Here is a 15466-nt window from a genome sequence, read left to right as displayed (position 1 = left end):
TTTGTGTACCGTACAAATAACTCCCCCGTATCCATCTAAGCCTTCATTTACAATTGAAAGATTGTTACAAATCAAACCCTGAACTACATTTAAATCGAACGAAATGATAAAAACTGAATTTATTGTTACTTTTTTTCATCACCCCTATAATCATGTTTCATGTAAGGTAGATTCGCGACATTACTCCACAAGCTGTTGGTTTGATGTTTTGTCACCATATCTGGGAATGAAAGAACACCATTTCTAAAGGAATAAGTGTTTGCTCTGTTTTTTCCTTCTGATTCTCTAATGCATCACAACGCAGAGAGTTTCTTTGTAGGGCTGTTTTCCTTATGTGCATGGTTTTGATTAGATTTCACAGCTTTCAAGACATTTTCAACACGGGCATTGCGGAACGCTTTCTTTGCCTGGTGGTCTAAGCTGCCCATATCAAAGGCAATATCCTGGGACATATAACTTTTCCTCCTTCCAATGAAAAAGTTCCCATGATTTACAGATTTTATTGGATAATCTACTTAACAGTAGCCGTTGCATTTGGTGCTCTGTTTAGGGGGATCTGTTTAGTTAAACAGTTATCAACACGGTCATCACTGAAAAGATTGCCAAACACCTTTTTAATTCATCGATAATCGCCAACCCCCCCGCGTCTGCTTTGTCCCCCAAATTCTGTCCGTCCCCCTGTTGTCTTTGTGTGGAAGCATTGTATTTGTGTGTGTGTATATATATATATATATATATATATATATATATATATATATATATATATATATATATATATATATATATATATATATATAAAACACGTTTTCTGGGTCCCCGCGCCAGGCCCCTTCCTGCTGCCGTGCTACCAGCAGGGCAGCCAGCCCAGCACGGCCATGTTCCACAGCGAGGAGAACGGCTCCAAGGGCATGGACCCCCTGGTGCTGATCGACGCCATCGCCATCTGCATGGCCTACGAGGAGAAGGAGTTGTGCAAGATCGGAGAGGTGGCCCTGGCCGTCATCTTCGACGTGGCCAGCATCATCCTGGGCTCCAAGGAGAGGGTAGGACGGACGGACTGACAGACAGAGGTTTTCTAATTGGGCGGGATGGATGAGGGACGCCAGAAGGTCGACTGCGGTGTTCCGGGAATATTCAACTTAGTATAAGAATTTAAGAAAATAACCAGACTTGGGGTTGCTGAACAAGTACATTCAATATCTCCGTTTTCATCTCATATTTATTTAGTTTTTGATTAATGTATACACGTGTTTGCCTTTTTTCAGAGAGTATCTTACAATACCTTGAGTGCATACATTCTCGGCTGGACCCAGTGGAAATTGAACCGCTAACCATGGCAGGGTCGATGCCTTGCTCTCAGCAATTTATAAGCACAATATACCGATTCACACGAGCCATCGAGCGTTTTATTTTTATTCGCTCCTCCATTGTGTTGACGTAGTGCCAGATTTAGTAAAGGTAGGCCATCCATCATTGAACCCCCTCTCCTCCTCCTCCTGCTCCTCCCTGCAGGCCTGCCAGCTGCCCTTGTTCTCTTACATCGTGGAGCGCCTGTGTGCATGCTGCTATGAGCAGGCGTGGTTCGCCAAGCTGGGCGGCGTGGTCTCCATCAAGTTCCTCATGGAGAGGCTGCCTCTCATCTGGGTGTTGCAGAACCAGCTCACCTTCCTCAAGGCCCTGCTGTTTGTCATGATGGACCTCACGGGAGAGGTGAGGCCGTGGGGGGTGGTGTTCTGCTTTTGTTCTGCTCTGTTTCTTGGGTTCTTTTGGCAGAATTGCAATGTTTTTCATATTGCACGCCAAATACATCTCTCTGGGTGACATTTGGTAAATATTGAAATCAAACCTCATGACCGGATTCCACAGGTTTGCATTAGTTCAACTCTTTGCTTATTTTTACCTCCCATTTTTCCCATCCTCTGTGCGATCTGTATTCTGAAATAGTAATGCTTTGTGCTCTGTGACAGTCAATATTTGACACATCAGGTAGATTCCTTTGAGCTATTTTCCTTCATTGCGTACTCGTAACAGCAAACTGGTTAGATTTAAGTTGAGTCAACGAAAAGGTCCACTTATTGGCCAGTGTGTCGTTCAAAACAGTCCTTGAATTTGCTAGCTGGTCTTGTCCAACACTCATCTAATTGGCCCGCGTGTCTTTCAGAACAACCTCTTATTGGACAGCGTGTCCTGTAAAACAGTCCTCAACTTTGCAATTGTGTTTGGCAAACCTCCCCCCTGTGGCCCAGTGCGTCTTATAAAACAGTCCTCAAATTGGCAAGCGTGTATCGTAAGGGGCAGCCTGCTTGGGCAGTGTGTCTTGTAAAACAGCCCTTAAATTGGCAAGCGTGTATCGTAAATGGCCCTTTAATCGCCCGGCGTGCCTTTTAAAACGCTCCTTGAACTCGGCCCCCTGGGTCTTCCAAATGGCGTTCTTATCGACCGGTGCGTCTCGCCTGCACACCCTCAGTGCATCCGACTCACGGTTGCCCCCCCCGTCCCCCCCAGGTGTCCAACGGGGCGGTGGCCATGGCCAAGACCACCCTGGAGCAGCTGCTGGTGCGCTGCGCCACACCGCTGAAGGAGGAGGAGAAGACGGAGGAGCTGCTGGCGGCGCAGGACAAGTCGTTCCACATGGTGACCCACGACCTGGTGCGGGAGGTCACCTCGCCCAACTCCACCGTGCGCAAGCAGGCCATGCACTCCCTGCAGGTGCTGGCCCAGGTCACCGGCAAGAGTGTCACCGTCATCATGGAGCCCCACAAAGAGGTGAGCCCGGGTGGTGGTGGTGGTGGAGTAGGAGGGGGGGGGGGTTGAAGCTCTCTGGGTTGTTAGTCTGCAACAGTAAATCTATTGCAAGTATTAGTTAGTTAAAGCCGAATGCTAAATATTGGGACATTAAATATAAAGTTGAGAGTCAATGGTCCACTCTCTCATCTTTCTTTCTTTCGTTGTGTATCCCTTTTCCTATTCAACCGTCTCTCTCATCTAACATCTCGCTCTCTCTCCCCCCGATGTCTCTCGCCCCAGGTGTTGCAGGACATGGTCCCCCCGAAGAAGCACCTGCTGCGTCACCAGCCGGCCAACGCCCAGATCGGCCTGATGGAGGGGAACACCTTCTGCACCACCCTGCAGCCCCGCCTCTTCACCATGGACCTCAACGTCATGGAGCACAAGGTCTTCTACCAAGAGGTAGGCGCCTGGGGGCTTTTCCAGATTGAACTGTCTGCCATTGAATGCAAGTGGTTGTTTTTTTTGCCTGTGAGTGCTACAGCGACGCAAGGGAACACACACACACACACACACACACACACACACACACACACACACACACACACACACACACACACAGTATTACTCTCACTCACTGTGTCTTACACTCGGTCTCTCCCCCTCACACATTATTGCACTTTCACAAACTCACACATACTCACTCACACAGATTGAGCGCAGCCTCTGGGAGAGAGCCCCTGTCCCACTGTTATGGCAATACGGAGACTGTCGACATGTGCTTGGTTATTTTTTTCTTCCTCCTGACCTTTGACCCCTCTGCCCCTGCCCTCCAGCTTCTGAACCTGTGCGAGGCGGAGGACGCGGCCCTGATGAAGCTGCCCTGCTACAAGAGCCTGCCCTCCCTGGTCCCCCTGCGCATCGCCGCCCTCAGTAAGTTCGGCCCTAGTGGCTCGGCACTCTGGGATTCACACGCCCTGAAGGTGTTGGCGGTAATGCTTATGAACAAGCTGCACCCAACCCCCTCATGAGCTGTGTGGTTGGCTAACAGGCTGCTGTTTCTCTCTTTCTCCACTTTTATCTCTCTTTCTTCCACTTCTCCCCTTTTAATCTATTGTTCTGCCCTTTTTATCTCTTTTCTCCCCTTTTATCTCTCTTTCTTCCACTTCTCCCCTTTTAATCTATTGTTCTGCCCTTTTTATCTCTTTTCTCCCCTTTTATCACTCTTTCTCCCCTTTGTATCTATTCTCTCTCTCTCTCTCTCTCTCTCTCTCTCTCTCTCTCTCTCTCTCTCTCTCTCTCTCACACAAGATGCCTTGGCGGCCTGTAACTACCTGCCCCAATCGAGGGAGAAGATCATCGCGGCCCTCTTCAAGGCCCTCAACTCCACCAACAGCGAGCTGCAGGAGGCGGGCGAGGCCTGCATGAGGAAGGTCAGTGCCACGGTTAGCGAATGAGCAGGTCGAGCCTCTCCTCCATCTGTGTTCTTCTACTTACTGATGACACTCACCGCTGCCGGCACCCATTTGATCCCCATGCGTTGTTTATTATGTACACGTCTCTGTTCCTGCACCCTCTTGAACTGTTTTAATATTAACAGTCGCCCCTTTTCAAGAGCAAAATAATGTGTTATCATCGGGTCAGACACGTGTACACCGCTGAAACCCCTCCGTGCTTCGTGTTTTAAAAGCACAACGGTCTATCGTGGTCCACAGTGCATTCTATTAATGTTTTATGATCGGTTTTCATATCTTGGCCGGGGTTGTTCCCGCAGTCTGCTCTTTAACCACGCACTCCCTGCCAACCGCACATGAATCGCTCCTAATCCATCCATCACACTCACTCTGCTTTATAGACATTGACGTTTCCTGCGCGCACAACAGTTGCGCTACACGAAGCGTTTGTAAGTATGCAGCACGTGTCGTTTTTAGCATTTAGATGGGTTGGAACTGGAACTGGGAGGGACACGAGAGGGGTGTCAAAATGTTGTTCACTTGCCTCCCGAAAGCCAACCATTCCTGTCTGCGACGTGTCATTCAACACCCCCCCCCCCCCCCCCCCCACCAAATCGACTTCCCAACCCTATCCACTGCACTGGTCCATCAAATATCCTGCTCCCTGCTCTTGTCACTCCTCTTCCTGCTCTGTCTGCTTCCTCTTCTCCTGCCCAATCTCTGGTCCTCCTCTTTGCTCCCATTCTTTCATTTCTGCCCCTGCTAACACTAATGACCATTGCCACCAGCCGATCGATACAGGATGGAGTGTTTGTTCCCTGTGCTGAGAACGAATGTGGTCGCTGTGCATCATCAACTCGCCAAGCCTCTCTCTCTCTCTCACACACACACACACACACACACACACACACACACACACACACACACACACACACACACACACACACACACACACACACACACACACACACACACACACACACACACACACACACACACACACACACACACAGAGAGACACACACTCTCTTCCTTATCTGTGGGAGTGTGCCCTGTCCATTTCCATTTGGTGTGTGTGTGCGTGTGTGCGTGACTGGCCCTGCCCCTGCTTTTCTGGGGCCTCGATTCTTTTAATGAAGACACAGGAGGCTGAGGATATGGTGTCCAGTGATCTTGGAGGTCTTGCAAGGCCAGCGCTAATGCCACAGCGATAGCAATGCTGTTAGTTCTCCCAGTGTGTGGATCCCCATTTCTGAGCCCTCGCATTTCTTAACCGTTCTCTACTGCTCTACTGATCTTGTAACCAATTAACGAGAAAAATAAATTGGTTTCGGCCAAATATGTTCGTAATAGCGGCAACATTTTATTGATTTGTTCTCCTAATTTCTTGTTAACGGTCATCCTTGCGAAAAATGTGTTTGCACGCACGGTGACGCATAACGTTCCGCCCCGCAGTTCCTGGAGGGCGCCACCATCGAGGTGGACCAGATCCACACTCACATGCGCCCCCTGCTGATGATGCTGGGCGACTACCGCAGCCTCACCCTCAACGTGGTCAACCGCCTCACCTCCGTCACGCGCCTCTTCCCCAACTCCTTCAACGACAAGTTCTGCGACCAGATGATGGTGAGCGCTTTGATTCCCAGGGCACCGCAGGTTCTTGGGTGGACGAGATTGACAGCACCATTGTGACTCATGACTTTTTTTTCAATGTGTATGACTTGTAGTCGGGGATAGATTGCCTATAGTCGACTCACTTAACTTAACTTAGTTGGGGACAGCAGTACACATCCGTTTTTTGTTTCCAACACGCATCCGTTTTTTGTTTATTTTTGTCTCTCCTGAACTGTTTCTCTCCCTCCCTCCCTCTCGACCCCTCCCAGCAACACCTGAGAAAGTGGATGGAGGTCGTGGTCATCACGCACAAGGGAGGCCAACGCAGTGATGGAAGTGTGAGTAACCCCCCCCCCCCCCCCCAGAAACCATTAGAATCTGTCGGTAACGTGAACCCCACCCCCCTTCGGTCGTAATGAAAGACGCCTTCTGCCACACTCCGCTCCACCGCGGGCCGGCCCCTGGGCTCTGAGACGATACGATTTGGAGGTAGAGCTGCTGAAAGCTGTCAAGACTTAGGGGGGCCCCCCGCCCCCTTTCTCTTTGTGTTGAACGGATCTATCCTGCTCAAGCTAAATGTGTCCCACACGGACATCGGCACACACACTCACACACACACACACACTCACTCTCTGTAGGGGCCCGGTCCCCGGTGAGTCATGAGTGGCCATATTACAATCAATGATTAATTAGGCGCCTGGCAGGCGGCTGAGGGCCGTGCGCCTCGCCACGGGGCCCTCATTATCTTCCGACAGATAACCTTGTAGAGTTGGGAGGAAAAAAAGGGGAAGGAGGTAGGAAGTGGAGAGGGAGGAGGAGGGGAAATCGGGCTGTGTGTTGGGGTGGGCCGAGTGGAACGGTGTTGCATGAAAGGAAGTATTGATGATCATTTGGAGCGCGGATGGGATTACCTGTTCGGATGTGGGGGATTACACTCAAGGGGGGAGGGGGTAAATAAAGGAGGGAAAACAAGACCGCCGAGCCAGCACCACGCGTCCCAGGATTCAGCACCTCGCTTGACCGCACCGGGGTTTTTATTCTCTCCCTTCTTCAGACATTGAAATTCCTCCTTGTCTCAGACCTCAGACAACTGAGCGTAATGAGATGCAAATAGGCTGAGGCACGGGCACACGCACGGGCACGGGCACACGCACGCGCACACAAGTACAGACAAACCCAAACCCACACGTACAGACAAACCCACACACACACACGCACGCACGCACGCACGCACAGTCGCACACACAGCCCTGTGTGAGGCGGTTGACAGCCGCTTGGCGGTTACAATAAGGCCGGTCAGGCAGGGCAGTCGGCCGTACTCCTGGGTGGATCGGGAAGGCAGGTGCCAGCAGAGAGAGGGATAAAGTCGAGGGCAGGTCCGCGTCGCCTTCTTCCTTTAGCCATTAATTCCTGGGGTCAGCCGGTAGATGGTTAGTCAATGCCGCTAAATCCTTTGTCCAATTAGCGATTTCGAAGGGAATGTGGAATGGGGTGTTGCAGGGTGTTATTCTGTGTTCAGTATGCGACGACAATAACGTATTATACTTGTGCAATACAAGGCTGACTAATAATGAAAAGGTATTCTTTTTTTAAAGAACGAGGCTAGGGTTCAATGTGGAGTCCCGTCGGGAATTCAATGTGTAATTCTGGCAGCGTGGAGGAGTTTTTAGCTCCGCGTTGTCAAGGAGAGTTTTTGTCCAAATGCCACCCGTTCCTTTGGCAACCCACTCACCCGGTGATATTTTCGGTAACCCGTCGGGTGAAAAAAAGCGGGAGATCCACTGGAAATCATGAGGAAAGGTTGCGGCAGTCTGTTGGCGGTTAACATTTTATCCCCTCCCCTACTTTCCATGTACAAAATACAGACATAATTTAAGTCCAAATTTAGGACATTTGTATCGCCTTCGACTGAACCCCCACCTTAAATCACTTCTTTAATAATGACAAATAACTCAATGTCCTGATATGTGTATCTGACTCTCTCTGTAAAACCAACCCCTCATCTGAATGTTTAAACCACTAGGACCCTATGTCTAATGATATGCATAAGGCCAACTTGTCATCACTCATGGCTTAGGTTCAGAAACATGTCGAACACAGACACACACGCGCACACACACACACCTCTTTTGACTCTCCTAACTGACCATTGTTTTGTTCCGGTACAGCCTGCATTGGAAGGTGTTGAGGTGAGACCTGGTTTGAGGTGGAGCCCTCTATTGGTGGCTCCTTGTCAGTGACTGACTGTTCCCAGTCAAAATCAATGTTGTGGTGTTAGTGAGTTCAACAGATGTCATGTTCTGTGGTGATAGTGATAGTGGTGGTGACTTTCCCTGTAGTTCTGTGTGTCTGTGGTTGTTCTCCCGGGAAACCCTGTTTCTTGTCGTGTGTGTTACCGTAACAGCCTTTGTTTAACGGTTAACCAAAGCACTCATTCCTGATGCCCGGGTTCCTCTCCGTTTCCTGAATGTTCGGGCTGAACAATATCGTCCCGATTACTTTTCCACAGTGGCTGTGCTACCTGCCTGTACCTTTCCCCTGCAAGCCTCTCCCTTCCTTCACATCCCTCTTTCCTTTCTCGTTATTCATCTGTCTTTATCTCCGTCCCCCGCTCTCTCCCTCCAGGAGATGAAGATCTGCTCGGCCATCATCAACCTCTTCCACCTGATCCCCGCGGCCCCCCAGACCCTGGTCAAACCCCTGCTGGAGGTGGTGATGAAGACGGAGAGAGCCATGCTCATCGAGGTGGGGACTGACTGTCGGTCTCTGTTCGTCAACGGGCCACCCGCTCTGTAGCATGGACTGGATATAAATCGTTATACCTCCATCGGCCGTTGTGGCCTGGATAAAGCCGTCTCTTTTTTTAATAAGATCGATCATATATGCTTAGCATTTTTTTCATTTTTTTTTTTCAAATCCTCAGAGGTGCGCTGCCGATAATCCTCTTATATTTGAGTGACTCATGCTAGGATAATGAGCCTGGTAATCCACTTAATCCTCCCATCTAATCTGATGGCGACTCGGGGCCTCGCTGGAAGTGCCGCCCACTTCCTGCCGAGGAGTTCCCTCCGAGCTCCGCGGAGGAGTGATGGGAGCTCTCGTTCATGTGGTCACTGGCCCCGCCGCACCGTCACCACACACCCCCTCTGTCCCGGGCCAGGCGCTTCAGCGGGAGGCGTTGAGTTATTAGTTCACTCTGTAGTGTTGCCCTCATTTATTTAGCAGTTTTTCATGCAACACACACTTGGAGCGATGCAAAGCTGTGTCATGCAGTATTAATTCATGTTGGGCGGGGGAGTGTGTGTGTGTGTGTGTGTGTGTGTGTGTGTGTGCGCGCGTGTGCATGTGCGTGCGCTGACAACAGATTGCAAAACAGTGTTTTGTCTCTCCCCTTGCGCAGGCGGGCAGTCCGTTCCGGGAGCCGTTGATCAAGTTCCTGACGCGCCACCCGTCTCAGACGGTGGAGCTCTTTATGATGGAGGCCACGCTGAACGACCCCCAGTGGAGTCGCATGTTCATGGTCAGTCACCGCCTCCCCGACCCCCTCGCTCTCTTCCTCCCCTCGTCGGACAACACTCTCCCCTGTCCAGATGACGGTTTTATGGCGGCTTCTGTGATGTAATAACTCCCTCAGTGGAAGATGTATTTAGTCGACAGCGCCCTTGTTCTTTTCCGAAGGGACTCTGTGCTCCCGTGACAACTGTGTAACTCAGGTGTTCCCAGTTACACGAGTCCCACACTGAACTGTTAATGGAGCCCTTTTCATCCCGTTCTGCGTCAAACACTGGCTAACAATGCGCTACTGCTCTACACTCACGAGTCCGTACTAATGTATGATTTTTGAAAGTCATTCAAAGCTGATTTAAATATTCATAAAACGCCTTGGATTTGACTCGGTTGTGTGCTGAAAACCCTCTCATGAATACGCGTCCGTCGGTCCCGATGAATATGCAGAGCTTCCTGAAACACAAGGATGCCAAGCCCCTGAGAGACGTTCTGGCCTCCAACCCCAGCCGCTTCGTCCCCCTGCTGGTGCCGGCCGGCACTGCAGCCGCCGCCCGCCCGGGCTCCCCCTCCACCACCACAGCCAGGCTGGACCTGCAGTTCCATGCTATTAAGGTGCCTCAACAGACACACGAGCACAAACACTCATGGCATTGTGATGGGCACGCACACGCATCCACACGCTCGCGCACACACACACACACACACACACATGTGCAGACACAAACGCAATACAAATTATTTTTAACTCGGGCCCGAGGACATATGCACAGACAAACAAACACTGGCACTTTCGCAAATCTCTTCTCATTAGCAAAAAACAACAATCCGTCCAAATCAACTGAGCGATCTTATTTTTAAATTATCATTCAAATTCTTTGTCTCTACCACTGCAATGCCTCTTTTTTTTTATGAACAACACAAGCCTTTTTCTAAACCTACCAACCCCTTTGTCCACGGCGGCCAGATCATCAGCATCATCGTGAAGAACGACGAGGGCTGGCTGGCCGGCCAGCACTCCCTGGTCAGCCAGCTGCGCCGGGTCTGGGTCAGCGAGGCCTTCCAGGAGCGCCACCGCAAAGACAACATGGCCGCCACCAACTGGAAGGAGCCCAAGCTGCTGGCCTTCTGCCTGCTCAGCTACTGCAAGTAAGGGCACTGAAGTCTTGAGACCTTTCTTTTGGTTGTTCACTTGGATGTTCTCTTTTGGTAAGCGAGGTGGGTTGGGAGGTGAGCTCACGGGTACGTTGCTAGCTTATTTCTTCCTGTGACATACAGGTTCTCTACCTATTTTAGTTTCCCTTTTAAATGAGGTGTCACATATGGGAGGCAGTGTTTCTATGACAGGTTTTCTAAAGACGCTTGACAGCGTGTGAGTGTTCATAATTCAAATGTTAACTTCAGTACTTCATAAATGCAAATTCAATGCAAAGTTTCTTGCAAAGAGTTGATGGTGTTATTCGGGTCATTCGCCTCCTCTTATAGTTCCAACCGCCGATTCGATATCCAACATTGCACTAAGTTGTCGAAGCTAATTCAAAATTTAAAACGATTCCTCTGAAAGACCCTTACCACGGACGCCGGGCCCTCATTCCTAAACCCTGGTCCACCCAGCCCCTCTAAACCCCCCTCTCCTCCACCTGCAGGAGGAACTACCTGGAGATCGAGCTGCTCTTCCAGCTGCTCCGGGCCTTCACGGGACGCTTCCTGTGCAACATGACCTTCCTCAAGGAGTACATGGAGGAGGAGATCCCCCGCAACTACAGCATCGCCCAGAAACGGGCCCTCTTCTTCCGCTTCGTGGAGTTCAACGACCCCCACTTCAACGACGAGCTCAAAGCCAAGGTGAGGGTCCTACTTTGAACGGCTCGGGTTGTATTGCTACGGGGGGAATTGGGTTGTCTTATCTGACGTCGCGGTGTTTTGGCCATGAATCCATGGAGTTTGCTTTGTAGGTTGTATATCCAACACTAAGGTTTGAATGAGAGAAAGGTTTTGAGTTAGTTTGCAACTTTAGAGTACTTATTTTTGAATTTTACATATTGGAAAGCAAGACACTTCCATGGTCCAAAAACTATAATAAAGTAAATGAATGAATTGTGGTTTAACCACAACTGTTTGTAGTAACTTAGGTATATGCTGGCCCTCTTTTTAATCCTTCCAAGATAAAACGGCTTCCAAGATAATGATATCATATTGGGCGAGGGGTTCTTGCAGTTGTGTGTTGAGCTATGTGAACTTTACTGTGGATGTATTGTAGCTCAAACATTGGATGGAGTGAGCCATTAGTTTTTAGTTTTTTTTTTTGTGGGTATTTCTGAATGTCTGCGTAGCTCACAAATGAATCGCTCTCAGCGCGGCACTCCATCCACCCAGCCAGCATTCCAATCAGCACCACTGCTTTCTAATTATACTCTCTCACACACTCACTCACATGCTCTCACGCACACGCACACACACACACATGGCATCAGATCAGTGCACCGATGGGCACCGATTTTGCTGGCTGTGGAGTTTGGCAGGAGGCTGGGCGGTCGTAGCCCTGGCAAGTTCTGACGGGTCGGTGGGAAAGGACTGGTCTGCCACAGTCCAGCACACAAACACACACTCACACTGAGATGCCTACTCACAGGTGCCCGCACGCAGGCACATTCAGTCACACACACACCCACAAAGATACATGCAGATAAATGCGTGCACACACAGACAAACAAGCACATGCTCAGACTTTTAGTTGCGCCTTTTTTTTTTTTTCTTACACACATGCAAACCATTCTGCTGTGTCCCTTCACACACGCGTATGAAATCATTTGTCTTTTCACACACAAGGCCTTACCGCCTCATTTATTAAACACACACACACGCACACACCCCATTAGTCCGACAGGACCTCTCATACAAGGACACGCAGTGGCTGACGCGAGCAGCGCCCGATGGCGGCGTCCTTCCCAGTCGTGTTACAGGCAGAGCATGTTGTCAGCACGGCATATGGATTTTTGTGAAAGGGACGACACGGCAAACCGAAAGAGCCGGAGGAAAGGGAGGCACGGGTGTTCGGCAAAGTCATCACGCCCAGCGTCCCCGGCCCCCACACCGCGCTTGATTTTACTTTATTAGTATTATTATTATTTCCCCCGAGGTAACGGTGCCACGCGCTCGTGCGCGCGCGCACACACGCAGCTTGGTTCTGCTCCTATCGTTGTTCTCTCCTCTTAATTGTGCTCCTCTGGCGAGTTGCAGATGCTAGCTTTTGTTGTTTTCTGCACCGTCTTTGTGATGGAGAGATGTGTTGGCCTCTGAGGGAGAGAGGGGGCGCTGGGGCGAGAGAGGGCAGCAGGATGAAAGGTGGTCCATACTAAGTACTTAGACATACTTTCATTTCATTGCAAACAAGTGAAAGTCATTTTTGAAAGGGTCTTTTTGAAAGCACTTTTCCTTCTGGGTTACTCGATTAACTGTGTCTTTAAAGACAGATGGGGCACTGATGGAATATTCTCCCTTTTACAAGAGAGGGAAACAGCCAGTGCAAGGTCAGCAAAACACTCAGAATGTCACCAGCTCACCTCCTGCTGTTCCACTGTCGTGCCAGGCAGCAAATTCTTTGTTTGACTTCCCGCATGCATTTTGCCCCTCCTGACGTGAGACATATTGTTTATCGTGTATAAATATGTAAATCATATAATAATGTTGACCTGAAGTGAATAAACAGTTTAGTGATTTTAGTTTATGTCTACCCCCAGATAACATCAGGGGGGGGGGGGGGGGGGGAGACATAAAGATTCAAAACCTGAAACCAGGGTGGTCTCAGACTTTGAAAACCCCGTCCGTTTCAACTCATTGCCCTGCCGTCAAACAAAGCGATTGAGTAAAGTCCCTTTGTGGGCCCTGGTCCAGACCAGGCATGATACAAGGTGTCTCTGTTCAAGTGGACTTGGCCCACAAACAGGGATGAAACCTGGCCCTCGCTGTCGGCGCCGCGCCCCCACCGCGACTCGGCCTGCGCTCTGAAGCGTGCTAAAGTACTTCCGTTTAAGATTCACTCCCCGACGCGGCCACCACACGGAGAGCTGTTGGTTAATTATCTTCTTAGCCTAATACATATTCCGGGCCCCACGCATCCACCTCCTCCCTAAGCTGGTTTGGCTATGGACGCACATACACACAAACACACACGCGCGCACACACGCACGCACTCTGGGCCATTATTTGTTTAGCCGGGTAGTAATGGGATCCAATATAATTAAAGCACAGCTGCAGAGAGCGGCGGGCTTCAAGCTTGGAGGTATTTTCCTCACTCATCTTCCATACATGCGCACACGCACACTCACTCAAAGACAGAGGGTGCCATACTAATCATCTAATGGCGTTTGTAGTAATGCGCGGTGACGTTGGAGTGATTGATATCACAGAGGCCGGGAATTAATAGGACGAGATGGGAGTGACAAAGAGACAGACGGGCCATGCATCCGCTCGGCTGCTTGTGTGTGTGTGTGTGTGTGTTCTTATGTGTCTACCCGTGTGTGTGCTTGTGTGGGGATGCACTGTGTGAATGTGTGAAAGTATGTGTGTTCTCTGAATGTGGGATTGGATGCGTGTTATGTGAATGTGTGAATCTCGTGTGCTTGTGTGTTGTGTTTGTTGTGTGTGCATGTGAATAATGCGCCATCGGAGAAGGGGGAACATATGCCTGCGCCGACGCCCCTATCCCACTAAGCACCACCCTGTCCTCCTCTATGATGGATGGAGTGCCGAGTTCATTAGGAGATAGAAGGCCCCTGTTTAATAAATGCAGTCGTTAGCTCCATTGTACTGGGTGTTATTCTGCCGTTTACCACTTCATCAAGCCTTTGTCTACAGAGCGCTGCGGCGGCGTCGTTTGTGGAAGGGGGGGGAACTCGGGAAGCAATAAAAATAAAATGCGTCGTACATGTATGAAGATGTAGTGGGTTGGATCGTTATGTGTGGATGGATCGATGTGTGTGCGTGTGTTATTGATAAGTGACTCTGGTACTTTCCTAACATACATCTTGTTTTCTTTTTGACTGAAGGCGAATGGCGATCTATTCTTTTGGACATTATGAGTGAGCTAGCTCAGTTCTCTGCCTGTATATTAAGCCTGTTTCAAGGTTTACATAGCGTAGTATTGAAAACCACTACTTTTTAGTTGAAGGATTTGCAAGCGTTGAATCAAGATCTATTATTTTGATCGGTTTCTACGAACAACGTTTTGTTTACAACACATTAATTTCCCAAAGAGTCGGCATGATTTCCGTGCCGTGTCAAACGTATTCGTGAACATTTAATCAAGGTTATAATTTAGTCATTCATGTGTGTCTACGCTGTTGTTCGTCTCGCCATCAATCTTTCCGAGCTATTGCGTGCGCGTTCGATAGTGCTACGCGGTACTCGTGTTTTTGTTTTCCCCCATTCCGTGGCGTGTGTTTAATGCCTTTGGATGAACCGCTCAGTCAGTCAGACTTTGTTCACGTAAAGAATGAACAACCGAATGGCGCAAACACGCAGTCGAAAATGTGTTCTTTTTTTAATGAAGTTCTTCTGATGTTTTATATTTTACATAGCTGCTGAACATAATGTGATTTTACGCATGCAATTAATAACGAATGGATTTCTGAAATGTTTTATTAAATAATTCCATTGAATGTATAAGAGACGTAATTCAAAACAACTCATTAATCCAGTGTGTTTATTCATCTCATTGTAATACACTGTAATACGCTTAAGGCAATGTATTCAGCCCTCTCGGAGTGTTTTACCTTGATATGTTTATGCGCAGTACAAACAAGTATACATGCATCATTAATTAAGAGGCAGACTTTATCATGGCCGACTGTTGGGTTTAAAAATCGAACTTGGAGGGAAGGATATTCGCCAGAGAGGGTTCAGCGTCAGAGTTCAGGTTCAGCGCAGAGTTAAGGTTCAATGTCAACTGTGCTGAGTTCAAGACGTCCACGGCATGAATGAACAAACACGTCAGCGCTTTGAGGTGTGTGTGTGTGTGTGTGTGTGTGTGTGTGTGTGTGTGTGTGTGTGTGTGTGTGTGTGTGTGTGTGTGTGTGTGTGTGTGTGTGTGTGTGTGTGTTCCTCTCAGGTTCGCCCCAAGGTTACTAAGCAAAGTTTTGATTTTCCCCCTGTTGAGTCTCTCTAAT

General features: G+C 49.3%; 1 protein-coding gene across 5 annotated transcripts in view; it reads left to right on the top strand.

Annotated features, from left to right (window-relative positions):
* Positions 1 to 15466, top strand: part of trrap (transformation/transcription domain-associated protein) — a 102052-nt gene that overhangs the window by 18339 nt on the left and 68247 nt on the right. For 3 of the 5 annotated variants that reach the window (XM_030339570.1, XM_030339568.1, XM_030339567.1), the window contains exons 24-37: positions 826 to 1043; positions 1513 to 1710; positions 2506 to 2766; positions 3028 to 3189; positions 3564 to 3660; positions 4039 to 4160; positions 5637 to 5807; positions 6065 to 6133; positions 7964 to 7984; positions 8421 to 8540; positions 9196 to 9315; positions 9750 to 9914; positions 10267 to 10448; positions 10946 to 11144. In XM_030339570.1, the coding sequence (XP_030195430.1) occupies positions 826 to 1043; positions 1513 to 1710; positions 2506 to 2766; positions 3028 to 3189; positions 3564 to 3660; positions 4039 to 4160; positions 5637 to 5807; positions 6065 to 6133; positions 7964 to 7984; positions 8421 to 8540; positions 9196 to 9315; positions 9750 to 9914; positions 10267 to 10448; positions 10946 to 11144 (2105 nt within the window). The remainder of the gene's footprint in view (positions 1 to 825; positions 1044 to 1512; positions 1711 to 2505; positions 2767 to 3027; positions 3190 to 3563; positions 3661 to 4038; positions 4161 to 5636; positions 5808 to 6064; positions 6134 to 7963; positions 7985 to 8420; positions 8541 to 9195; positions 9316 to 9749; positions 9915 to 10266; positions 10449 to 10945; positions 11145 to 15466) is intronic. The other 2 variants (XM_030339571.1, XM_030339569.1) reach the window with 1 other exon arrangement.

Source organism: Gadus morhua, chromosome 18 (assembly GCF_902167405.1).
Source record: "Gadus morhua chromosome 18, gadMor3.0, whole genome shotgun sequence".
In the NCBI taxonomy this organism is placed as follows: domain Eukaryota; kingdom Metazoa; phylum Chordata; class Actinopteri; order Gadiformes; family Gadidae; genus Gadus; species Gadus morhua.
The sequence above is the reverse complement of the archived record's forward strand: the minus strand, read 5'-3'. Positions and strand labels throughout refer to the sequence as shown.